This window comes from Salvelinus fontinalis, chromosome 18 (genome assembly GCF_029448725.1).
Source record: "Salvelinus fontinalis isolate EN_2023a chromosome 18, ASM2944872v1, whole genome shotgun sequence".
NCBI lineage: Eukaryota > Metazoa > Chordata > Actinopteri > Salmoniformes > Salmonidae > Salvelinus > Salvelinus fontinalis.
Genome location: NC_074682.1, coordinates 34,768,788 through 34,794,318, shown reverse-complemented (window position 1 = coordinate 34,794,318; position 25,531 = coordinate 34,768,788). Strand labels below are relative to the sequence as shown.

Here is a 25,531-nt window from a genome sequence, read left to right as displayed (position 1 = left end):
GAGTCACACTCAAAATTAAAGTGGAAAACCACACTACAGGCTGATCCAACGTTGATGTAATGTCCTTAAAACAAGTCAAAATGAGGCTCCGTAGTGTGTGTGGCCTCCACGTGCCTGTATGACCTCCCTACAACGCCTGGGCATGCTCCCGATGAGATGAGGTGGCGGATGGTCTCCTGAGGGATCTCCTCCCAGACCTGGACTAAAGCATCCGCCAACTCCTGGAAAGTCTGTGGTGCAACGTGGCGTTGGTGGATGGAGCGAGACATGATGTCCCAGATGTGCTCAATTGGATTCAGGTCTGAGGAATGGGCGGGCCAGTCCATAGCATCAATGCCTTCCTCTTGCAGGAACTGCTGACACACTCCAGCCACATGAGGTCTAGCATTGTCTTGCATTAGGAGGAACCCAGGCCCAACCGCACCAGCATATGCTCTCACAAGGGGTCTGAGGATCTCATCTCGGTACCTAATGGCAGTCAGACTACCTCTGGCGAGCACATGGAGGGCTGTGCGGCCCCCCAAAGAAATGCCACCCCACACCATGACTGACCCACCGCCAAACCGGTCATGCTGGAGGATGTTGCAGGTAGCAGAACGTTCTCCACGGCGTCTCCAGACTCTGTCACATGTGCTCAGTGTGAACCTGCTTTCATCTGTGTAGAGCACAGGGCGCCAGTGGCGAATTTGCCAATCTTGGTGTTCTCTGGCAAACGCCAAACGTCCTGCACGGTGTTGGGCTGTAAGCACAACCCCCACCTGTGGACGTCGGGCCCTCATACCACCCTCATGGAGTCTGTTTCTGACCATTTGAGCAGACACATGCACATTTGTGGCCTGCTGGAGGTCATTTTGCAGGGCTCTGGCAGTGCTCCTCTTGCTCCTCCTTGCACAAAGGCGGAGGTAGCGGTCCTGCTGCTGGGTTGTTGCCCTCCTACGGCCTCCTCCACGTCTCTTGATGTACTGGCCTGTTTCCTGGTAGCGCCACAATGCTCTGGACACTACGCTGACAGACAGAGCAAACCTTCTTGCCACAGCTCGCATTGATGTGCCATCATGGATGAGCTGTACTACCTGAACCACTTGTGTGGGTTGTAGACTCCGTCTCATGCTACCACTAGAGTGAAAGCCCCGGCAGCATTCAAAAGTGACCAAAACATCAGCCAGGAAGCATAGGAACTGAGAAGTGGTCTGTGGGCACCACCTGCAGAACCACTCCTTTATTGGGGGTGTCTTGCTAATTGCCTTTAATTTCCACCTGTTGTCTATTCCATTTGCACCACAGCATGTGAAATTTATTGTCAATCAGTGTTGCTTCCTAAGTGGACAGTTTGATTTCACAAAAGTGTGATTGACTTGGAGTTACATTGTGTTGTTTGTGTTCCCTTTATTTTTTTGAGCAGTGTATATAGTGAAAACAATAGTGGTCCTAAAACGGAACCTTGAGGAATACCGAAATGTACAGTTGATTTGTCAGAGGACAAACCATTCACAGAGACAAACTGATATCTTTCTGACAGATAAGATCTAAACCAGGCCAGAACTGGTCCGTGTAGACCAATTTGGGTTTCCAATCTCTCCAAAAGAATGTGGTGATCGACGGTATCAAATGCAGGACAGATGCAGAGCCTCGGTCTGACGCCATTTAAAAGGTAATTTACTACCTTCACAAGTGCAGTCTCAGTGCTATGATGGGGTCTAAAACCAGACTGAAGCATTTAGTATACATTTTTTGTCTTCAGGAAGGCAGTGAGTTGCTGCGCAACAGCTTTTTCAAATTTGTTTGAGAGGAATGAAAGATTTGATATAGGCTGATAGATTTAAAAATATTTTCTGGGTCAAGGTTTGGCTTTTTCAAGAGGCTTTATTACTGCCCCTTTTAGTGAGTTTGGTACACATCCGGTGGATAGAGAGCCGTTTTATTATGTTCAACATATGAGGCCATGATTATTTTCATCATTGTGTCAAGTGTTTTAGTACTATATCTCTTGAGTGTCTCTCTTGATCGTAGGTCCTGGCAGAGTTGTTCAGACTCAGGACAGCTGAGCTTTGGAGGAATACGCAGATTTAAAGAGGAGTCCGTAATTTGCTTTCTAATGATCATGATCTTTTCCTCAAAGAAGTTAATGAATTTAGTACTGCTGAAGTGAAAGCCATCCTCACTTGGGGAATGCTGCTTTTTAGTTAGCTTTGCGACAGTATCAAAAAGACATTTCGGGGGCCTCCCGGGTGGCGCAGTGGTCTAGGGCACTGCATCGCAGCGCTAGCTGTGCCACCAGAGACTCTGGGTTCGCGCCCAGGCTCTGTCGCAGCCGGCCGCAACCGGGAGGTCCGTGGGGCGACGCACAATTGGCCTAGCGTCGTCCGGGTTAGGGAGGGTTTGGCCGGTAGGGATATCCTCGTCTCATCACGCACCAGCAACTCCTGTGGCGGGCCGGGCGCAGTGCGCGCTAACCAAGGTAGCCAGGTTCACGGTGTTTCCTCCGACACATTGGTGTGGCTGGCTTCCGGGTTGGAGGCGCGCTATGTTAAGAAGCAGTGCGGCTTGGTTGGGTTGTGTTTCGGAGGACGCATGGCTTTCGACCTTCGTTTCTCCCGAGCCCGTACGGGAGTTGTAGCGAAGAGACAAGATAGTAATTACTAACAATTGGATACCACGAAAAAGGGGGTAAAAAAACAAACAAAATAAAATCGGATTATTCTTATTTTCCTCAATTAAGTTGGAGAAATAGGATGATCGAGCAGCAGTGAGGGCTCTTCGATACTGCACTGTACTGTCTTTCCAAGCTAGTCGGGAGACTTCCAGTTTGGTGTGGCGCCATTATTTTCTGGAAGCTTGCTTCAGAGCTCGGGTATTTTCTGTATACCAGGGAGCTAGTTTCTAATGACAAATGTTTTTAGGGGTGCAACTGCATCTAGGGTATTGCGCAAGGTTAAATTGAGTTCCTCAGTTAGGTAGTTAACTGATTTTGTCCTCTGACGTCCTTGGGTAGGCAGAGGGAGTCTGGAAGGGCGTCAAGGAATCTTTGTGTTGTCTGAGAATTTATAGCACGACTTTTGATGCTCCTTGGTTGGGGTCTGAGCAGATTATTTGTTGCGATTGCAAACGTAATAAAATGGTGGTCCGATAGTCCAGGATTATGAGGAAAAACATTAAGATCTATAACATTTATTCCACGTGACAAAACTAGGTCCAGAGAATGACTGTGGCAGTGAGTAGGTCCAGAGACATGTTGGACAAAACCCACTGAGTCGATGATGTCTCCAAAGGCTTTTTGGAGTGGGTCTGTGGACTTTTCCATGAGAATATTAAAATCACAAATTTGAATATCTGCTATGACTACAAGGTCCGATAGGAATTCAGGGAACTCAGTGAGGAACGCTGTATATGGCCCAGGAGGCCTGTAAACAGTAGCTATAAAAAGTGATTGAGTAGACTACATAGATTTCATGACTAGAAGCTCAAAAGACGAACATGTCATTTTATTTTTGGTAAATTGAAATTTGCTATCGTAAATGTTAGCTACACCTCCGCCTTTGCGGGATGCACGGGGGATATGGCCACTAGTGTAACCAGGAGGTGAGGCCTCATTTAACACAGTAAATTCATCAGGCTTAAGCCATGTTTCAGTCAGGCCAATCGCATCAAGATTATGATCAGTGATTAGTTCATTGACTATAACTGCCTTTGAAGTTAGGGATCTAACATTAAGTAGCCCTATTTTGAGATGTATCACGATCTCTTTCAATAATGTCAGGAATGGAGAAGGTCTTTATTCTAGTGAGATTGCAAAGGCGAACACCGCCATGTTTAGTTTTGCCCAACCTAGGTCGAGGCACAGACACGGTCTCAATGGGGATAGCTGAGCTGACTACACTGACTGTGCTAGTGGCAGACTCCACTGATCTGGCAGGCTGGCTAACAGCCTGCTGCCTGGCCTGCACCCTATTTCATTGTGGAGCTAGAGGAGTTAGAGCCCTGTCTATGTTGGTAGATAAGATGAGAGCACCCCTCCAGCTAGGATGGAGTCCGTCACTCCTCAGCAGGCCAGGCTTGGTCCTGTTTGTGGGTGAGTCCCAGAAAGAGGGCCAATTATCTACAAATTCTATCTTTTGGGAGGGGCAGAAAACAGTTTTCAACCAGCGATTGAGTTGTGAGACTCTGCTGTAGAGCTCATCACTCCCCCTAACTGGGAGGGGGCCAGAGACAATTACTCGATGCCGACACATCTTTCTAGCTGATTTACACGCTGAAGCTATGTTGCGCTTGGTGACCTCTGACTGTTTCATCCTAACATCGTTGGTGCCGACGTGGATAACAATATCTCTATATTCTCTACACTCGCCAGTTTTAGCCTTAGTCAGCACCATCTTCAGATTAGCCTTAACGTCAGTAGCCCTGCCCCCTGGTAAACAGTGTATGATTGCTGGATGATTCGTTTTAAGTCTAATACTGCGGGTAATGGAGTCGCCAATGACTAGGGTTTTCAATTTGTCAGAGCTAATGGTGGGAAGCTTCGGCGTCTCAGACCCCGTAACGGGAGGAGTAGAGATAAGAGAAGGCTCAGACTCCGACTCGCTGCTTAATGGTAATTCATTGGTAATTCATCTTCAAGATGGTCATAAAGTCACTTGGAAACAATTTTATAACAAAGGTGGAGTAAACATTGTAATAATTGTTCAAATATGCATGTCTGTTAGGCATTTAACACATGACTGACTCAAATTGGGTGGTGTGGCAGGGAAGCGTTGAGGCGGTGTGGCAATGCCAACCTCGATGTGCTGACGTTCAGTTAAAGCTTTATGGTTTCCTGTAATTCAGGTTTCCTGTAAATCTTGTTCATGTAAAGCATGTTTGTTGTAGAATGCAAAGTACAGTTCCTCCTTTGCTCATACAAGTAGTCCTTTTATCATAACAATACCATGACTTCAGAGTGCTAGATTCGTCCTTACTAAGTTTGACTTGTGAACATGAACATCTAAGAGCAGATTCTGTCACATGTACTGAATTAATGGACTGGTTGTTGGTGGTTTGCTCTCCTTTGTCAGATCGCATCAACATCAAGCGAAAGGGAGCCTGGCCCTCTGCTTATCTGTCAGTCCAGAATGTGGTGGACTGTGGTGAGGCCGGCTCCTGTCATGGAGGGGATCACTCTGGAGTGTGGGAGTACGCCAACAAACACGGCATCCCTGACGAGACCTGCAACAACTACCAGGCCAAGGACCAGAGTAAGGCCTCAAGAACTCTATCTCCTAGCTGAACATTACATTTTTTCCCATGACTTGATCACAAGAATTTCTGTCACATCAAATTAAGATTCTGTTCATTTACAATTTCTCAGGCTTAAAATGTTCTCCATATTGTGTCTTTCAGAGTGCAAACCATTCAACCAGTGTGGAACCTGCACAAGATTCGGGGTCTGTAACATCATCCAGAACTATACCCTGTGGAAGGTCGGAGACTTCGGCGCCATCAGTGGGAGGGAGAAGATGATGGCTGAGATCTACGCTGGAGGACCTATCAGGTTAGGAACTGGTCAACATGGGCTGTGTCTCAAATGCAGGGGTGCAACTTTCACGTTCTGAAATTGCATTTTTGCAATTTCTTTTGCCCCCCCTCCCCCCACACAGTTTTATCATTGCACTGTGATACAAAAAGCGGCGTGTGTGCTTTAGGACCATGCGGATGCCTCAGAGTGGTCGGGTAGACTGTTTGGAGGTTTCAGCGGTCTGGATTTTAGGGCTGCTCTCCGACGCCACAGAGTGCGCAGACAGGCAGTGTGAAGAAAAATCTTCTGACCAGCACAGTGGTGCTGTCTGCAGCTGCTGTCTCTTTGTTGTGCTTTTTCTCAGTTGTCAGAGCAGAAACTGGCAGCTCTTTATTTGGATGATGTAGCTGTCAAGGTAACTGCTGTTTGACTTAATAGAAACAAGTATTTATTCCCAGTTCTGAGCTAGTAGTGTAACTGAAATGTAACGTCAGCTAATGTTTCATCTCGACTGAAATTCTGTCTGAAGAGAAACAAACTAGCTAGCTAGTAGACCACAACCAGTTCAACTCTAGCTATCTGTAATATAGCAGAATCCAACAGCTGCTGTGTGTATGGAAATGTCCCCTGTGTCCCGTTTTTCAAGAGGTAAATTAACTTGGCTAGTTTTTGTCAGTTGACTCACCATTAGAGCTAGCCAATGTTAGTTAGCTAGCTCACTCACTTGATATATTATTTTTTAAAGTAGACCTGAATCAAATCATGAAACCAGCAGCCAAATGATGGAAGACTGATATTCTGATGTTTTTAACAGCGAAATGTGAGTTTTTATTAGTCAGTATAGCATAAATTACTGCATTTTAAGACCATCAATAGAACATCCTATATGCCAGTGACACTGAATATCATGCACTCAGAAATATAATTCCTCTGTTGGAAGTGTAAAACACAAAAGTTATGATCTTGTGAAGGCTGACTGAATTCTGGCAAAGAGTATGTTCTTTTGTCTCATGTCTACAGATTCTTCTTGTTTTGTTTGCTTGGAAATGTTGATACTGAAGACTGTTATCAGAAGAAACTGTGTAACCTTGCATTTATAACTGCTAAGAAATGCATTGCCATTTAATTGAAATGTTGGTTGTCCTCGCACAGTGGCAGAAATGTCAAGTTATGTATCACTAGATTTGATTTTATTACAAGATTAAGGGTATACTGTGCAACTTTCATAAAGTCTGGATGCCGTATATTGAATAGCCTACTGTATGACAAAGGGTCTGTATTGAAAACATGAGATTTAGTCGGAGTTGCAAATAGATGAAAAAAAATTCATGGCACTCAAGACAGCTGTGTGATTTGCGCCTGTCTTGGTGGACTAATCCATTGAGGAGCCCACGGGGATGCCTCAGTCCAAGAATATGGCATGTGTCTCGCCAGAATGCTTGCTCTCCCGCAACTTTGTGGATATTCATTGTATCATAACTTCATTGTGTGCATTGTTGTCTATCAATTCCCCATTACGTACATCACCAGTAGAAGCCTACATTTACCTTTAATTCCTAGAATTTCTAATCTGCTAACTTTGTTTTGGTTATGGTAATTTATGTTAATCAATTCAATATATTATTAGTAATTTTCCATTGTCGTGTGTTTTGCAGAACTCTCAACCTATGCTACACTTGTGAGAAACAAGTTTTTGTTTTTCATTCCATTTACGAGTTTTGTCAATTTATTAATCGTATTTTGTTTGAAATACTCCTGTCAATGTTGAGTAAGGACGAGCACCTGATTACACATATAGAAGTAAGACCAGTGAATGTGCCCATTTGGGGATGTCTGATTTTGTATTTCTGATTGTCTTAACTCACTACTACTAATGAGCTGTGGAGCTTCTCAAAATAATTTTTCTTCACTGCAAACAGCAAGTAAATTAAGTCTGTTTTTAGAATCAATTGAGAATGACAATAGTTCCTCAAAGTATTTGAACAATATTTCCAACTTTCTCCCTTTCGATAACCACAAGTCATTAAAGGGAAATATGTAATGCTATGATCCAGTGGAAACATCATAAAATACCTGATATACTTTTCCCTTGCACAAATAGCCTCCAGCTGTGTTTGTCCCGAGCTCACTGGCACAGGAAACAGAGGGCCCAGAATATTTGATACAATGTTTGCTAGTGTAAGTTTTGGGGCACCCAGTTGATATAATGTTTCAAGATTGTTGCAGATTGGTTACACATGGCCAATGTGATTTATAGAATATTTATCAGGATATTTTCTACTTGCAGGCTGCAATGTTTTTGCTTTATGTAGGTTATTACATAGCTAGCAATGGCAATAAAAGTTACTTTTAGATTAGTTTATTTTTCATTTAGATAGAATGTAGATTAACCATAGACAAGGATTTTGAGGTGCAAAGATTCTAAATGAAAATGTGCATATGAAAATCATGATTGGTAGAAATGGTCAAATTGGCACTCCAAATGGAAAAGGTTGCTGACCGCTGGTGTAGCCTATTACCTGCAACTTAAGGCCAGCAGCGGGAGAAGGGGGTTCGGGAACAGGTTTTTTCCCCCTTATGGTTAGGTTCTCTGGCTCCCTCTTGTCATTTATTTAATTAAACAGCGTGTTTAAAGCATCAGACAAGTTCAAACATATAGGGTGTGTCTCTATATAGGCCAATGGAAAAATAGAATCTTTAAAGAAAAGACTACTCTTGGTGGGCCAATATTTTATTTTTGTCAGGGACTGCCCAAGTAGAAATCGTACCCCCCACACACTTCTATAACCAAAGTTACACTATGTAGGGAATGGGGTGCCACATAAATCCGTAACCATGGGCACCCTCATAGATATCATCCTGACCAACTTGTCCTCTAAATACACCTCTGCTGTCTTCAACCAGGATCTCAGCGATCACTGCCTCATTGCCTGAGTCCGTAATGGGTCTACAGTCAAATGACCACCCCTCATCACTGTCAAACGCTCCCTAAAACACTTCAGATATAGCCTTTGGTTCACCCCAGACTTGACTGCCCTTGACCAGCACAAAAACATTCTGTGGCGTACTGCACTAGCATCGAATAGCCCCAGCGATATGCAACTTTTCAGTTAGGAAAGCTAAGGCTAGCTTTTTCAACCAGAAATTTGCATCCCGCAACACTCATTCCAAAAAGTTTTGGGACACTGTAAACTCCATGGAGAATAAGAGCAGCTCCTCCCAGCTGCCCACTGCTCTGAGGCTAGGAAACACTGTCACCACCGATAAATCTACGCTAGATAATTTCAATAAGCATTTTTCTACGGCTGGCCATGCTTTCCACCTGGCTACCCCTACCCCGGTCAACAGCCCTGCACCATCCACAGCAGCTTGCCCAAGCCTACCCCATTTCTCCATCACCCAAATCCAGATAGCTGATGTTCTGAAAGAGTTGCAAAATCTGAACCCCCTACAAATCAGCTGGGCTAGACAATCTGAACCCTCTCTTTCTAAAATTATCCACCGCAATTGTTGCAACCCCTATTACTAGCCTGTTCAACCTCTTTTTCGTATCGTCTGAGATCCCCAAAGATTGGAAAGCTGCTGCGGTCATCCCCCTCTTCAAAGGGGGAGACTCTCTAGACCTAAACTGTTATAGACCTATATCCCATCCTGCCCTGCCTTTCTAAAGTCATCGAAAGCCAAGTTAACAGATCACGGACCATTTTGAATCCCACCGTACCTTCTCCACTATGCAATCTGGTTTCTGAGACACTGTGCAGCCGTATTCATCGACCTGGCCAAGGCTTTCGACCTTGGTTTCACAATGACTGCCTCGCCTGGTTCACCAACTACTTCTCAGAGTCCAGTGTGTCAAATCGGAGGGCCTGAGGCCGGACCTCTGGCAGTCTATGGGGGTGCCACAGGGTTCAATTCTCAGGCCGACTCTTCTCTGTATATATCAATGATGTTGCTCTTGCTGCTCTGCTCTGATCCACCTCTACGCAGACAACACCGTTCTGTATACTTCTGGCCCTTCTTTGGACACTGTGTTAACTAACCTCCAGATGCTTCAATGCCACAACTCTCCTTCCGTGCAAGTAAAAACTAAATGCACGCTCGTCAACCGATCGCTGCCCGCCCATCCAGCATCACTTCTCTGGACGGTTCTGACTTGGTATTTGTAGTTGTCCACATATTCTTAGTTGTCTGGTTAGACTGTAAACTCTCCTTCCAGACTCCCATTAAGCCTCTCTAATCCAAAATTAAATCTAGAGTCTGCTTCCTATTTCGCAACAATGCCTCCTTCACTCATGTTGCAAAACTGACTATCCTACCGATCCTTGACTTCGGCTATGTCATTTACAAAATAGCCTCCAACACTCTACTCAGCAAATTGGATTCAGTCTATCACAGTGCCATCCATTTTTGTCGCCAAAGCCCCTTATACTATCCACCACTGTGACCTGTATGCTCTCGTTGGCTGGCCCTCGCTACATATTCGTTGCCAAACCCCACTGGCTCCAGGTCATCTATAAGTCTATGCTAGGTAAAGCCCCACCTTCTCAGCTCACTGGTCACCATAGCAACTCCCACCCGTAGCACGCGCTCCAGCAGGTATATTTCACTTGTCATCCCCAAAGCCAACACCTCTGGCCACTTTTCCTTCCAGTTCTCTGCTGCCAATGACTGGAACAAATTGCAAGAATCACTGAAGCTGGAGACGTATCTCCCTCTAACTTTAAGCATCAGCTGTCAGAGCAGCTTACCGATCACTGTACCTGTACACAGCCCATCTGTAAATAGCACACCCAACTACCTCATCCCCATATTATTTGTTTTGCTCTTTTGCACATCAGCTGCACATCTATCACACCAGTGTTAATGCTAAATTGTAATTGTTTTGCCACTATGGCCTATTTATTGCCTTACCTCCCTAATCTTACTACATTTGCACACACTGTATGTAGATTCTTCTTTTGTGTTATTGACTGTACGTTTGTTTGTAAGTCTGTTGTTTTTGTCGCACTGCTTTGCTTTATCTTGGCCAGGTCGCAGTTGTAAATGAGAACTTGTTCTCAACTGGCCTACCTGGTTAAATAAAGGTGAAATTTGGAACTGGACTGGGTTAACATGGTGACTGCTTCTCTTCTCATGAACTCCCACCTAACAATGACTGTGTATGGATTTGCACAAGATGTAAAGCCAAGTCATAATTAAATGGGCACATATCTGATATGTAACAAAGGGTTTTTATTTTTACTATTTTCTACCTTGTAGAATAATAGTGAAGTTATAAAAACTATGAAATAACACACATGGAGTCATGTAGTAACCAAAAGTGTTAAACAAATCAAACTATATTTTAGATTCTTCAAAGTAGCCACCCATTGCCTTGACAGCTTTGCACATTCTTGGCATTCTCAACCAGCTTCACCTAGAATGCTTTTCCAACAGTCTTGGAGTTCCCACATGCTGAACACTTGTTGGCTGCTTTTCCTTCACTCTGCGGTCCAACTCATCTCAATTGGGTTGAGGTCGGCTGATTGTGTAGGCCAGGTTATCTGATGCAGTACTCCATCACTCTCCTTCTTGGTCAAATAGCCCTTACATAGCCTGGAGGTGTGTTGGTTCATTGTCCTGTTGAAAAACAAATGGTAGTCCCACTAAGCCCAAACCAGATGGGATGGCGTATCGCTGCAGGATGCTGTGGTAACCATGCTGGTTAAGTGTGCCTTAAATTCTAAATAAATAACCAACACTGTCACCAGCAAAGCACCATCACACCACCACCATGCTTCACGGTGGGAACCACACATGCAGAGATCAGCTGGTTACCTACTCTGCGTCTTACAAAGGCATGGCGGTTGGAACCAAAAATCTTGAATTTGGACTCATCAGACCAAAGGATCGATTTCCACCAGTAATATCCTTTGGTCATGTTTCTTGGCCCAAGCAAGTGTCTTCTTCTTATTGGTGTCTTTTAGTGGTGGTTTCTTTGCAGCAATTCGACCATGAAGGCCTGATTGATGCTGTCTCCTCTGAACTGTTGTGTCTTGAGCGCTGTGAAGCATTTATTTGGGCTGTAATTTCTGAGGCTGGTAAATCTCTAATGAACTTATCCTCTGCAGTAGAGGCAACTCTGGGTTTTCCTTTTCTATGGCGGTCCTCATGAGAGCCAGTTTCTTCATAGCGTTTGATAGTTTTTGCGACTGCACTTGAAGAAACTTTCGAAGTTCATAATTTTCCAGATTGACTGACTTTCATGTCTTAAAGTAACGGACTGTCATTTTCTCTTTGCATATTTGCGCTGTTCTTGACATAATATGGACTTGGTCTTTTACCAAATAGCCCTATCTTCTGTAAACCACCCCAAACTTGTCACAACCCAACCGATTGGTTCAAATGCATGAAGGAGGAAAGAAATTCCACTAACTTTTAACAAGGCACACTTGTTAATTGAAATGCATTACAGGTGACTGCCTCATGAAGCTGGTTGAGAGAATGCCAAGAGTGTGGCTACTTAGATTCTTCAAAAATATAAAATATATTTTGATTTAACACTTTTGGTCACTACATGGTGCCATTTCATAGTTTTGATGTCTTCACTATTATTCTACAATGTAGCAAATAGTTTAAAAAAAATAAAGAACCCTGGAATGAATAACTTTTAGGTGTTAACAAACTTTTGACTGATTCTGTACTTTGAGTCAGCTGAACTCGTGGATACCGTTTTTGTCTCTGTGCAGTTTGAAGGAAGTTGCTAACTAGTATTACCCATAGACTTCCAATCTGCTAGTCCATTCTATTTCCTTTCCTTTCACGTCCTTGCAAAAACATACACAAAAAAAACATGCCGACTAATTAGTTTCGCTTTAACTAAAGTTTTTGTTTTCTGTCCTTGGTAGCTGTGGAATCATGGCCACTGACAAGTTGGATGCCTACACTGGAGGCCTGTACTCTGAGTACATTGAGGAGCCCTTCATCAACCACATTGTATCTGTTGCCGGCTGGGGCATGGATGAGAACGGTGTGGAATTCTGGATCGTCCGCAACTCATGGGGAGAGCCATGGGTAACATTTGTACATTTTAGTCATTTAGCAGACGCTCTAATCTAGAGCGATTTTTACAGTTGGTGCATTTGTTTTAAGGTAGCTAGGTGAGACAACCACAGATTAAGTAGCTATCCACAAAGTCAGTGCTAAGAAAAGACAAGTGAGTGTTGGTGAAAGTCAAGGGTGTTTTTATTTTTTTATTGGGGGGGGGGGGGGCTGTGAGGTTAATCAAGATGGACGTTAGGGGGAAGCTTGTTCCATCCTCATTGAATGAACACTATGCATGCCATATTAGAGCTGGTAGTCTGTAGTGATCTTTCATGACACTAGCTGCAGCAGAGAATTTAAAACCTCATGCTCTACTATAGATTTACAAATCTTAGCTGTTCCTGTAGTTTAACCTAACCATTACATGAACATCACTTTCTATTGTTCATGTGCGTTCTAGCATCTTTATCTAGCTGAAACTCCAGATTGAGTAAATGTGTTTTCTATTGCCAGGGTGAGAAGGGCTGGCTGAGGATCGTGACCAGCGCCTACAAGGGAGGAAGTGGCAGTCAGTACAACCTGGCACTGGAGGAAGACTGCATGTACGGAGATCTCATCGTGCCCAAGACCTACATGTAGACAACAGGCAGTGGGACCAACCAATGTTTCTTCTAAAGACCTGGGGCCTCCATCAACCGTTGTGTAAATTCCACACTAAATATCTGTCTGCCATTTCTTAGAATACATACGTATTGAGATTTTACTCAGACCTGTCGTAAAACTGCACACGTGAATGAGCTCTGCCTGGAAATTACCCTCATTCACCTTTTTATGGTGACAATAATGCCCTTTTTGCTGTATCTATTGGAATTAGGCCAGTTTCTAAAAGAAAGCACAAATTTGATAATGTTTTTAGAGGTGTTGACAGAATCTTAATATTTTGCAAAAGACAGTTTCTGAAAGGGGGAAAAAAAGTGGCAAATTTTTGTGGACCGGTCAGTCAGAACGTTTGAATTCAATGTTTTGCATAGACTTTACCCCCCCAACCTAAATATGCAGGACTTCCCGTGAAATCGGAAACGTTGTCTAGTCTACTCTCAAACATTTAATTTATGGTAAGCTACTGACAGTTCCAAACATACATTGTCTTTTACATTGAAGTATCTTATAAACCGCACTGCCTATGGGATTGCATGGACTATATATTTACTAGGCCCATTTTAAATTAGATGTGCATGGTAATTTGTTGTATGGCTAGCATCCAGAAAAGGGGAGGAATTTATTCTGCAATGGTTATGAAAATAAAATAGGAAATAATTTCCTAATTATTTTAAGATTCAAAAAAACTAAATGTATACCTATCCATTTTTGCAATTTAATTTTTGTTGTTGAATAAGCATGTCATCCACCATTTGAAAAAAATACCAACTTGCCTGCTTGGAATACCAGACTTCAACCACTACAAAATGTGTTTTCATGAATGCCAACTTCTGCATATAGGCAGCATTTATAAAGAAGCTGTTACAAAGAATAGGCAGCATTGTATATCTACGACAATCTCAGGCTAGTTCCACATTGTAAAATCAGGAAAAGGGAAGTTATTTAAAAAAGTTGCCTTGATGTGCTTTCGGATCTTTTTCTTATACAAAGTGTTACTGAACAAGTCATTATGTACAAATGCTGATATTAGATGCACAATTAGCTTAAGCTCAATAGGCTAGGAAGAACTAATTGTGGCTGTAAATGTTGAAGCTTTGATCAATTCTGATGCCACTTGTCTTGTTGTATGCAAATTTAACTGAATGATTTCAGTATTCTGAAAGCAAGGCCAGTTTTCAAACAAATGCACTGACATCTCACTGCACTTGTCTTCATGACAGTTTCCACAGTTCAATTTGTTTGAATCCAGGCCTGTTACAGAAACTTGTTGTAATAGTTGATGCATTTTCTGAACCACCTCAAAATAAATGCAAGATTCTTGTCAAATTGAAAAGGGCAACCATGAAAAAGGCCAAACCATTTGAGCAGTCAGTCATACATATTAACAGAAAATGGACAACACAACTTTAGCTCATACTAATGGAAACTACAGTGAAACGAATGGAGCTGCACGAGTTCTTCACATACCTCCCAGACATGCAATAATACACTACATCCTAATTCTGAAAGTCATGTTACACCACATTTGAAAATAAAAAGTTGCAGGTGAAACACCCAAGTGGTCAGCCGTTGGCCTCAATTGGCAATGTTCCAGTCCTCGTTCAGCTCATAACCAAAAGGTTCTGGTCTTCCCGCTACATCCTCAGTCAAGTTAAACCGAACCAGTGTCATTCTCAGTTCATCATGATGAAGTTGGATTTGCAGTGAGCTGAAACGGAGCAGAATGATAATTATATTTTAAGCTTCTATAACTGGGCAAAAGGGAAATATTTAACCATGTAGACAGTTTTGGGCCATGAAAAAGATGTTATTAGAGATTGACCTATGAACTCTGCAACAGGGTCATGTTCTCCCTCTGTCCGAATGGTTCCAGCGATGCTGTCGTTCTCCAGGATGGGCAGGAACAGCTGGACAAAGTCTGAAGTGTATGGCGGGGCAATCACATCCAACACCTGATAGGGCAAACACAAATATCCATATTTTCACTTCAGCTACCATTTTCTCAAGCGCAACTAAATTAGACCAACATTGTCTTTAGACGTTTTCACTTCACTTTAAATAGTTTCAGCAGGCCTTACTTCTGTTACGAAGTAGCGAATGAGAGAGATATCCGTGTTGAGCTTCTCCAGGCACTTGCGGATGTATCCGACCACAGGCAACACGTAGCCCCGACTCAGCAGGTGGACCATACGATCCAACAGGGTCTTCTTCAGCTCCATCTGAAAGGGACAACACTCATAGTCAGCTAAGAACTCATCCACTGAAAGTCTATGGGGTGGTTGCATGGTCCCAGATTAAGCCTAAGCACAACACACACCTGCTCCATGACGTCAAGCTGGGAGTGTTCTGTCTCAAATAGCTTGATCAGCAGCTGGAGGACCTGTGGGTGCAGGAGCTGGTGACAGGTGCTGATCTGGGGAATAAAAACAAACATTATGGTCTTAATCTCTGTCCCTACCACCTGATTGGTCTTTAAACTGCAAAACAATTCCAAGAATGACAGTTAAAGGCACAGTGTGTGTATGTCCCAAATTGCACCCTATGTTATAATATAGTGCACTACTTTTGACCCGTTCCAAATGACACCCTGTTCCCTATATAGTGCACTACTTTTGACCAGGGCACATAGCGTAAAGGTAGTGTGCTATATAGAGTCATTTGGACTTATATATCATAGGTACTGTGAGTCAACCATAATACCACAACTAAAACATCCTCCCTTAGCCAGTGAAAAAGTGCAACTCCTACCTCATCCAGAAGCGCTAGATGGACAGGGGTGTGGTCTGTCTGGAGCTGGAAGTAGCGGGGCTCAGAGACCGTCCAATCAACCCATTTCAGCACCCCCATGGCAACAACCGGGAACCTTCAAATGGACATAGTGATGTCTCAACCGACAGTGGTAACCAATTACATTATTGGAATCCTCTGACTTTAGCTACATATTGGAGATCATTGATAGGCTCACTAGGTTGGCTAGTTGGTTGCTGGGCTCACCGGATGCACTGGTACAGAGTGCTGAGCTCAGCCACCAGTTCTGTGGCTCCTTTGTTCTCATTGCAACACAGGTTATGGACTGTCTCAATGGCCTTGGAGGTGGACTTGAGCTCATCCTTGTTGATGTTCACTCGCTTGTTCTGTGGATGGATGAAAAGAGAGCCATACTGTTATCTGGCCGTTTTTATTTGGGTGAAAAAACACATGTAATTGGATAAAACATTTTCACATACTGGTAAAAAAAAAAAAATCTAATTCTGCATATGAGCAACGACAGAACATCTGATAAGCTTAGTAGCATGAGGGATTATGTCAGGGGCGTTTTTGTTTCGGGTACCTTTTTCCATGTCTCAACCACACTGGCAGCGTAGGCCAGGATGTGAATGTATTTGTGTTTATGGTCCTGGTTGATCTTGGAGCCTGGCTTGAACAGCGACTGCATAAACAGGTCCAGGAAGGCAGGCACTCGAATCTGAAGAAACACAAGAGAAAATACTTCAACCATTCTTTCAAAAGACAATATCAACAGCTGAAAGACAAGCAAATCTCAGTTTCGCATCCAGGTAAAGCTAGCCTGGAGCCAGATCTGTTTGTGCTGTCTTGCTAACTCATATTGGTCATTGTCACGTCAAACATGCAAGGCAACCGGTGAAAATATCCCTCCATCTAACTTGGAAAATTGCACCTTATTCCCTGTGTAGTGCACTACTTTAGGTTTTTTGGCTTGATGCCCCACACTAACCAGCTCTACGGGAGGCGGGTCCATGCTGCTGAACATCTTGAAGAGCACAGTGATGTCAGCAGGGTTGAGTGCCCCTTTGGACAGCATTGCGCCCAGGGCCTGGCAAGCTCGAGGGTAGGCTGCTGCTGTGCCCAATGCTAGGGTGATCTGACTGGCATCATGCCCCCTGAAATGAAACAGCACAAGGAACAGTAAAACACGCAAATTAGCTCACTTTCTTAAACCGCTTTATTCCTGGAGGAACATATGGCATGTAATAAAATGAGCTACTATACAACAGTACTATACCCATTCAGTTGAGAGCATAACTTCATTAGACTGCCTTTTCCACAAAGCTGCTCACTCAATATTCACGCTTATTGTAACACTGGATTTTAAAGATAATACAACCATCCTTTCACAAAACGGAGGAATCAATTTAAATAAATTAAATGCATTTCCTTCAATCATATCTAATGCTGCCAAGATGGAGGACATGCATGAACAGCCTATGCTCCTTATAGGAGCCAAAAGCTTGTCAAGTAAGTCAATGCTGGCAAAATAGTGTAGAGGGCAAGATACCTCTGATGTGCAGACTTCTGTACTTCCTGGCCGATCCTGCGCATGGCCGACCCTCCCTGCTCCTCCTGAGACATGATGGACATCATGGCCTGGGCAAACAGGTAAGTGTGCTCCCCGTGACACACCATCTTCTGTGGAACACAGAAAAGGAGGAGAAAACAGTTCAGCTCCAAACCAACCACACAAACAGAGACACTCATGCCAAAAGACAGGTAGCCTGCAACATGTTGTGTTGTGCTACCAATGTCCTGCAATTACATATTGGTTAGTGAAATACTGATTGAAGTACCACTTTCAAATGATTCAAAACCTTGAATACATCACATTTCCAAAATCATCAAACCAAGGATTTGTATTGAGTGAGAATGACAGATATGCCTAGATCTTATTATTGGGAACACCAGGGCCAGTAATCATAAAGCGTCTCAGAGTAGGAGTGCTGATCTCTAGAATCAGTATTGCCTTATGGATCCTAATGAATATGGACAGGGGGGACCTGATTAGAGACTCACAGCGAACTCTGGCAGGTTCTTCTCCAGGTTGTCCTCTCCTCCATCCAGCAGTGTGGCCAGAGAGGTTCTCAGGACCCTGGAGAACACCTCCAGCTGCTGGCACGCCGTGGACACACTGGTGATCTCCCCCTGGTAGCCCGCGTCTGAGATGAGCTGAAGACACACACACACAAAAATCAGCAAGGAGAGGAGGAACATGACACTGTTTGACCCATAACGACATTAGTTATTAACTGCTGGGTGATCATCAGTACCTTGACAGTGAAGTTGAGCATCAGACAGTCAGGGTGGGCCTCGGCCAGCTTGTAGAAAAGGTCTCTCCAGGTGGTGTGGGCGATCATCTGTTCCAACCAGGCAGGAGTCTGACCCAACAAGAGGACAGGGTTACTAAACTCAGCAAAAAAAGAAACGTCCTCTCAATGCCAACTGCGTTTATTTCAGCAAACTTAACATGTGTAAATATTTGTATGAACATAAGACATAAACTGAACAAGTTCCACAGACATGTGACTAACAGAAATTGAATAATGTGTCTCTGAACAAAGGGGGGGGGGGGGGGGGGGGGGTCAAAATCAAAAGTAGCAGTCAGTATCTGGTGTGGCCACCAGCTGCATTAAGTACTGCAGTGTATCTCCTCCTCATGGACTGCACCAGATTTGCCAGTTCTTGCTGTGAGATGTTACCCCACTCTTCCACCAAGGCACCTGCAAATTTCCAGACATTTCTGGGGGGATTGGCCCTAGCCCTCACCCTCCGATCCAACAGATCCCAGACGAGCTCAATGGGATTGAGATCCGGGCTCTTCGTTGGCCATGGCAGAACACTGACATTCCTGTCTTGCAGGAAATCGCAAACAGAACGAGCAGTATGGCTGGTGGCATTGTCATGCTGGAGGGTCATGTCAGGATGAGCCTGCAGGAAGGGTACCACATGAGGGAGGAGGATGTCTTCCCTGTAACGCACAGCGTTGAGATTGCCTGCAATGACAACAAGCTCAGTCCGATGATGGTGTGACACACCAGACCCTCCACCTCCAAATCAATCCCGCTCCAGAATAAAGGCCTCGGTGTAACGAGCAGTCCTTCGACAATAAACGCGAATCCGACCATCACCTCTGGTGAGACAAAACCGTGACTCGTCAGTGAAGAAGATGGTGCTGGCTAAGGCTAAAACTGGCGAGTGTAGAGAATATAGAGATATTGTTATCCACGTCGGCACCAACGATGTTAGGATGAAACAGTCAGAGGTCACCAAGCGCAACATAGCTTCAGCGTGTAAATCAGCTAGAAAGATGTGTCGGCATCGAGTAATTGTCTCTGGCCCCCTCCCAGTTAGGGGGAGTGATGAGCTCTACAGCAGAGTCTCACAACTCAATCGCTGGTTGAAAACTGTTTTCTGCCCCTCCCAAAAGATAGAATTTGTAGATAATTGGCCCTCTTTCTGGGACTCAGCCACAAACAACAGGACCAAGCCTGGCCTGCTGAGGAGTGACGGACTCCATCCTAGCTGGAGGGGTGCTCTCATCTTATCTACCATCATAGACAGGGCTCTAACTCCTCTAGCTCCACAATGAAATAGGGTGCAGGCCAGGCAGCAGGCTGTTAGCCAGCCTGCCAGCTTAGTGGAGTCTGCCACTAGCACAGTCAGTGTAGTCAGCTCAGCTATCCCCATTGAGACCGTGTCTGTGCCTCGACCTAGGTTGGGCAAAACTAAACATGGCGGTGTTCGCCTTAGCAATCTCACTAGAATAAAGACCTCCTCCATTCCTGACATTATTGAAAGAGATCGTGATACCTCACATCTCAAAATAGGGCTACTTAATGTTAGATCCCTCACTTCAAAGGCAGTTATAGTCAATGAACTAATCACTGATCATAATCTTGATGTGATTGGCCTGACTGAAACATGGCTTAAGGCTGATGAATTTAATGTGTTAAATGAGGCCTCACCCCCTGGTTACACTAGTAACCATATCCCCCGTGCATCCCGCAAAGGCGGAGGTGTTGCTAACATTTACGATAGCAAATTTCAATTTACCAAAAATAAAATGACGGTTTCGTCTTTTGAGTTTCTAGTCATGAAATCTATGCAGCCTACTCAATCACTTTTTATAGCTACTGTTTACAGGCCTCCTGGGCCATATACAGCGTTCCTCACTGAGTTCCCTGAATTCCTATCTGACCTTGTAGTCATAGCAGATAATATTCACATTTTTGGTGATTTTAATATTCACATGTAAAAGCTTTCGGAGCCATCATCGACTCAGTGGGTTTTGTCCAGACTCCCTCTCCCTACCCAAGGACGTCAGAGGACAAAATCAGTTAACCACCTAACTGAGGAACTCAACTTAACCTTGCGCAATACCCTAGATGCAGTTGCACCCCTAAAAACGAAAAACATTTGTCATAAGAAACTAGCTCCCCGGTATACAGAAAATACCTGAGCTCTGAAGCAAGCTTCCAGAAAATTGGAACGGAAATGGCGCCACACCAAACTGGAAGTCCTCCGACTAGCTTGGAAAGACAGTACCGTGCAGTCTCGAAGAGCCCTCACTGCTGCTCGATCATCCTATTTTTCCAACTTAAATTGAGGAAAATAAGAACAATACAACATTTATTTTTGATACTGTCGCAAAGCTAACTAAAAAGCAGCATTCCCCAAGAGAGGATGGCTTTCACTTCAGCAGTAATAAATTCATGAACTTCTTTGAGGAAAAGATCATGATCATTAGAAAGTAAATTACGGACTCCTCTTTAAATCTGCGTATTCCTCCAAAGCTCAGTTGTCCTGAGTCTGCACAACTCTGCCAGGACCTAGGACCAAGAGAGACACTCAAGTGTTTTAGTACTATATCTCTTGACACAGTGATGAAAATAATCATGGCCTCTAAACCTTCAAGCTGCATACTGGACCCTATTCCAACTAAACTACTGAAAGAGTTGCTTCCTGTGCTTGGCCCTCCTATGTTGAACATAATAAATGGCTCTCTATCCACCGGATGTGTACCAAACTCACTAAAAGTGGCAGTAATAAAGCCTCTCTTGAAAAAGCCAAACCTTGACTCAAAAAATATAAAAAACTACCGGCCTATATCGAATCTTCCATTCCTCTCAAAAATGTTTGAAAAAGCTGTTGCGCAGCAACTCACTGCCTTCCTGAAGACAAACAATGTATACGAAATGCTTCAGTCTGGTTTTAGACCCCATCATAGCACTGAGACTGCACTTGTGAAGTTGGTAAATGACCTTTTAATGGCGTCAGACCGAGGCTCTGCATCTGTCCTCGTGCTCATAGACCTTAGTGCTGCTTTTGATACCATCGATCACCACATTCTTTTGGAGAGATTGGAAACCCAAATTGGTCTACACGGACAAGTTCTGGCCTGGTTTAGATCTTATCTGTCGGAAAGATATCAGTTTGTCTCTGTGAATGGTTTGTCCTCTGACAAATCAACTGTAAATTTCGGTGTTCCTCAAGGTTTCGTTTTAGGACCACTATTGTTTTCACTATATATTTTACCTCTTGGGGATGTCATTCGAAAACATTAAGTTAACTTTCCCTGCTATGCGGATGACACACAGCTGTACATTTCAATGAAACATGGTGAAGCCCCAAAATTGCCCTCGCTAGAAGCCTATGTTTCAGACATAAGGAAGTGGACGGCTGCAAACTTTCTACTTTTAAACTCGGACAAAACAGAGATGCTTGTTCTAGGTCCCAAGAAACAAAGAGATCTTCTGTTGAATCTGACAATTCATCTTGATGGTTGTACAGTCGTCTCAAATAAAACTGTGATGGACCTCGGCGTCACTCTGGACCTTGATCTCTCTTTTGACGAACATATCAAGACTGTTTCAAGGACAGCTTTTTTCCATCTACGTAACATTGCAAAAATCAGAAACTTTGTCCAAAAATGATGCAGAAAAATTAATCCATGCTTTTGTTACGTCTAGGTTAGACTACTGCAATGCTCTACTTTCCGGCTACCCGGATAAAGCACTAAATAAACTTCAGTTAGTGCTAAATACAGCTGCTAGAATCCTGACTAGAACCAAAAATGTTGATCATATTACTCCAGTGCTAGCCTCCCTACACTGGCTTCCTGTTAAGGCAAGGGCTGATTTCAAGGTTTTACTGCTAACCTACAAAGCATTACATGGGCTTGCTCCAACTTATCTTTCCGATTTGGCCCTGCCGTACATACCTACACGTACGCTACGGTCACAAGACGCAGGCCTCCTAATTGTCCCTAGAATTTCTAAGCAAACAGCTGGAGGCAGGGCTTTCTCCTATAGAGCTCAATTTTTATGGAATGGTCTGCCTACCCATGTGAGAGACGCAGACTCGGTCTCAACCTTTAAGTCTTTACTGAAGACTCATCTCTTCAGTGGGTCATATGATTGAGTGTAGTCTGGCCCAGGAGTGTGAAGGTGAACGGAAAGACTCTGGAGCAACGAACCGCCCTTGCTGTCTCTGCCTGGCCGGTTCCCCTCTCTCCACTGGGATTCTCTGCCTCTAACCCTATTACAGGGGCTGAGTCACTGGCTTACTGGTGCTCTTCCATGCCGTCCCTAGGAGGAGTGCGTCACTTGAGTGGGTTGAGTCACTGATGTGGTCTTCCTGTCTGGGTTGGAGCCCCCCCTTGGGTTGTGCCGTGGCGGAGATCTTTGTGGGCTATACTCGGGCCTTGTCTCAGGATGGTAAGTTGGTGTTTGAAGATATCCCTCTAGTGGTGTGGGGGCTGTGCTTTGGTAAAGTGGGTGGGGTTATATCCTGCCTGTTTGGCCCTGTCCGGGGGTATCATCGGATGGGGCCACAGTGTCTCCTGACCCCTCCTGTCTCAGCTTCCAGTATTTATGCTGCAGTAGTTTATGTGTCGGGATTATGTGTCGGGGGGCTAGGGTCAGTCTGTTATATCTGAAGTACTTCTCCTGTCTTATCCGGTGTCCTGTGTGAATTTAAGTATGCTCTCTCTAATTCTCTCTTTCTTTCTTTCTCTCTCTCGGAGGACCTGAGCCATAGGACCATGCCTCAGGACTACCTGGCATGATGACTCCTTGCTGTCCCCAGTCCACCTGGCCATGCTGCTGCTCCAGTTTCAACTGTTCTGCCTGCGGATTTGGAACCCTGACCTGTTCACCGGACGTGCTACCTGTCCCAGACCTGTTGTTTTCAACTTTCTAGAGACAGCAGGAGCGGTAGAGATACTCTAAATGATCGGCTATGAAAAGCCAACTGACATTTACTCCTGAGGTTCTGACTTGCTGCACCCTCGACAACTACTGTGATTATTATTATTTCACCATGCTGGTCATTTATGAACATCTTGACCATGTTCTGTTATAATCTCCACCTGGCACAGCCAGAAGAGGACTGGCCACCCCTCATAGCCTGGTTCCTCTCTAGGTTTCTTCCTAGGTTTTGGCCTTTCTAGGGAGTTTTTCCTAGCCACTGTGCTTCTACACCTGCATTGCTTGCTGTTTGGGGTTTTAGGCTGGGTTTCTGTACAACACTTTGAGATATCAGCTGATGTAAGAAGGGCTATATAAATAAATTTGATTTAAAGAGCACTTTCTGCCAGTCCTGTCTGGTCCAGCGACGGTGGGTTTGTGCCATAGGCAACGTTGTTGCCGGGGATTTCTGGTAAGGACCTGTCTTACAACAGGCCTATAAGCCCTCAGTCCAGCCTCTCTCAGCCTATTACGGACAGTCTGAGCACTGATGGAGGGATTGTGCGTTCCTGGTGTAACTCGGGCAGTTGTTGTTGCCCTCCTGTACCTGTCCCACAGGTGTGATGTTCGGATGTACCGATCCTGTGCAGGTGTTGTTACACGTGGTCTGCCACAGTACGGACATCTCAATTTATTTCCCTGGCAACATCTGCAGTCCTCATGCCTCCTTGCAGCATGCCTAAGGCACGTCCACGCAGATGAGCAGGGACCTTGGGCATCTTTCTTTTGGTGTTTTTCAGAGTCAGTAGAAAGGTCTCTTTAGTGTCCTAAGTTTTCATAACTGTGACCTTAATTGCCTACCGTCTGTAAGCTGTTAGTGTCTTAACGACCGTCCCACAGGTGCATGTTCATTAATTGTTTATGGTTCATTGAACAAGCATGGGAAACAGTGTTTAAACCCTTTACAATGAAGATCCGTGAAGTTATTTGGATTTTTACGAATTATCTTTGAAAGACAGGGTCCTGAAAAATGGACGTTTCTTTTTTGCTGAGTTTTTATACACTGTATACTATAGGGTTTCTACTATACTCTGAGGGAAACACATTACATGCAAGAACACAGAGAATTAAAACAATTTATATGATTAATCAAGTTTTTTTTCTAGGAGAGTAAAACAGTATGAGTGAAAAAAACAGCAAGCAAGCAGGAGTGCACCAGTTTTGAGCTATCTGTCACATTCAGATCACAGCAAAGCATTGGTGGTTTGTCTTTCACTGGCGACTGATATCTCACCTCTCCCTCCACGGTAAAGATGGAGTCAGCCTTCTGGGGGTCAAAGTGCTTGATCAGCAGACTCTTCAAGTGATTCTCTACCCGTTCCTGCACCTGAGCTGGCTCTACACCTGCGATACACAGTCCGAAAAAACATACATTCCACTATGCGTCTCAAACAGTGTGAGAGGAACAAAAAAAACATATTTTCAGTGATTCTGAAGTCCAGGTCTTCGTCCCAAATGGCACACTATTCCCCATGCAGTGCACTACTGGTCAAAAGTAGTACACTGCATAGGGAAAAGGGTGCCATTTGCAGCCCAGTCCATTGTTGTTTACCCATCTGGATGAGCCACTCTGCCAGCAGGTTGACAGTCTGGGCCACAGCGGAGTAGTTCTCCGACAGGAGCTGGATGACGTGTTCAGGGGAGCCACCAGCCTGAAAATATCTGTGGAAACAGAAGCTTCTTCAGGAAATGGTTTGATTCTTCACACACTAACGTTACTAGGCAGACACACGCAATAGTGTGTTTACGTTTTAAGGGTGTTGAATACAGCAGGCTCCATGATGTAATCTCGGCTGGAGAACTTCTGTAGGCAGTCCTCCTGAACTTTCCCATCATTCTCCCCTTCAACATAGTCGTCCTGCTATATGAAAGTCCACATCACTTCAGCCAAGGAAAGAACATCTTAACATTGAATCTATCGCCATATAAATTCACGATTTGGCTCTGTCAAACAATGAATCAACAGCCTGCAACAATGTAGCTACAATATATTTTTTAGCTACATTGCCATTACTAGCGACATTGTACATTCACTAGCTGGCTACATACAGTAGCTAAATATTGTGCTTACATTGCCATCCGGACCATCCCAGTCCCCAATATTCCTCTCGTAATATTCCTCGTCCATGATGACGAGAGAGTGAGTAGGGTTTATAATGTGAAGCACACGGCGAGTTATAATAAAGCAGGCCTAGCTAATACATTAGAAAACAATACATGGTGCTTTTAAAACAATTAGATAGCCTTTGCCTAAGCTAACTTGCTAGTAAAAAAAATCTCAATCAGATATCTGAAGGTCCATAGTTACATGCGCCCATTG

The 25,531-nt window shown here is 44.2% G+C and overlaps 2 protein-coding genes across 5 annotated transcripts in view; one reads left to right on the top strand and one right to left on the bottom strand.

The window, feature by feature from the left end:
- The window catches only part of LOC129815379 (cathepsin Z-like), a 20,879-nt gene extending 6,375 nt beyond the window's left edge, over positions 1-14,504 (top strand). Inside the window, exons 3-6 of the mRNA XM_055869154.1 lie at positions 5,049-5,228; positions 5,374-5,524; positions 12,376-12,541; positions 13,025-14,504. Of these exons, the coding sequence (XP_055725129.1) occupies positions 5,049-5,228; positions 5,374-5,524; positions 12,376-12,541; positions 13,025-13,150 (623 nt within the window). The 3' untranslated portion in view covers positions 13,151-14,504. The remainder of the gene's footprint in view (positions 1-5,048; positions 5,229-5,373; positions 5,525-12,375; positions 12,542-13,024) is intronic.
- On the bottom strand, positions 13,873-25,531 carry LOC129815376 (negative elongation factor D). 4 transcript variants are annotated; one of them, XM_055869149.1, is made up of 15 exons: positions 25,283-25,531; positions 24,960-25,092; positions 24,764-24,873; positions 24,446-24,555; positions 18,235-18,342; positions 17,981-18,133; positions 17,469-17,599; positions 16,908-17,073; positions 16,503-16,637; positions 16,166-16,305; positions 15,920-16,034; positions 15,489-15,584; positions 15,250-15,390; positions 14,994-15,123; positions 13,873-14,879 (listed from the first exon to the last, which is right to left on the bottom strand). In XM_055869149.1, exons 2-15 carry the CDS (start codon positions 24,989-24,991, stop codon positions 14,845-14,847), a joined length of 1,602 nt encoding a protein of 533 aa, XP_055725124.1. In that variant the 5' UTR covers positions 24,992-25,092; positions 25,283-25,531; the 3' UTR covers positions 13,873-14,844. The 4 variants fall into 4 exon arrangements, with proteins under 4 accessions (XP_055725124.1, XP_055725122.1, XP_055725123.1 ...); XM_055869147.1 differs by having other exon boundaries at positions 24,960-25,072; XM_055869148.1 differs by having other exon boundaries at positions 24,960-25,069.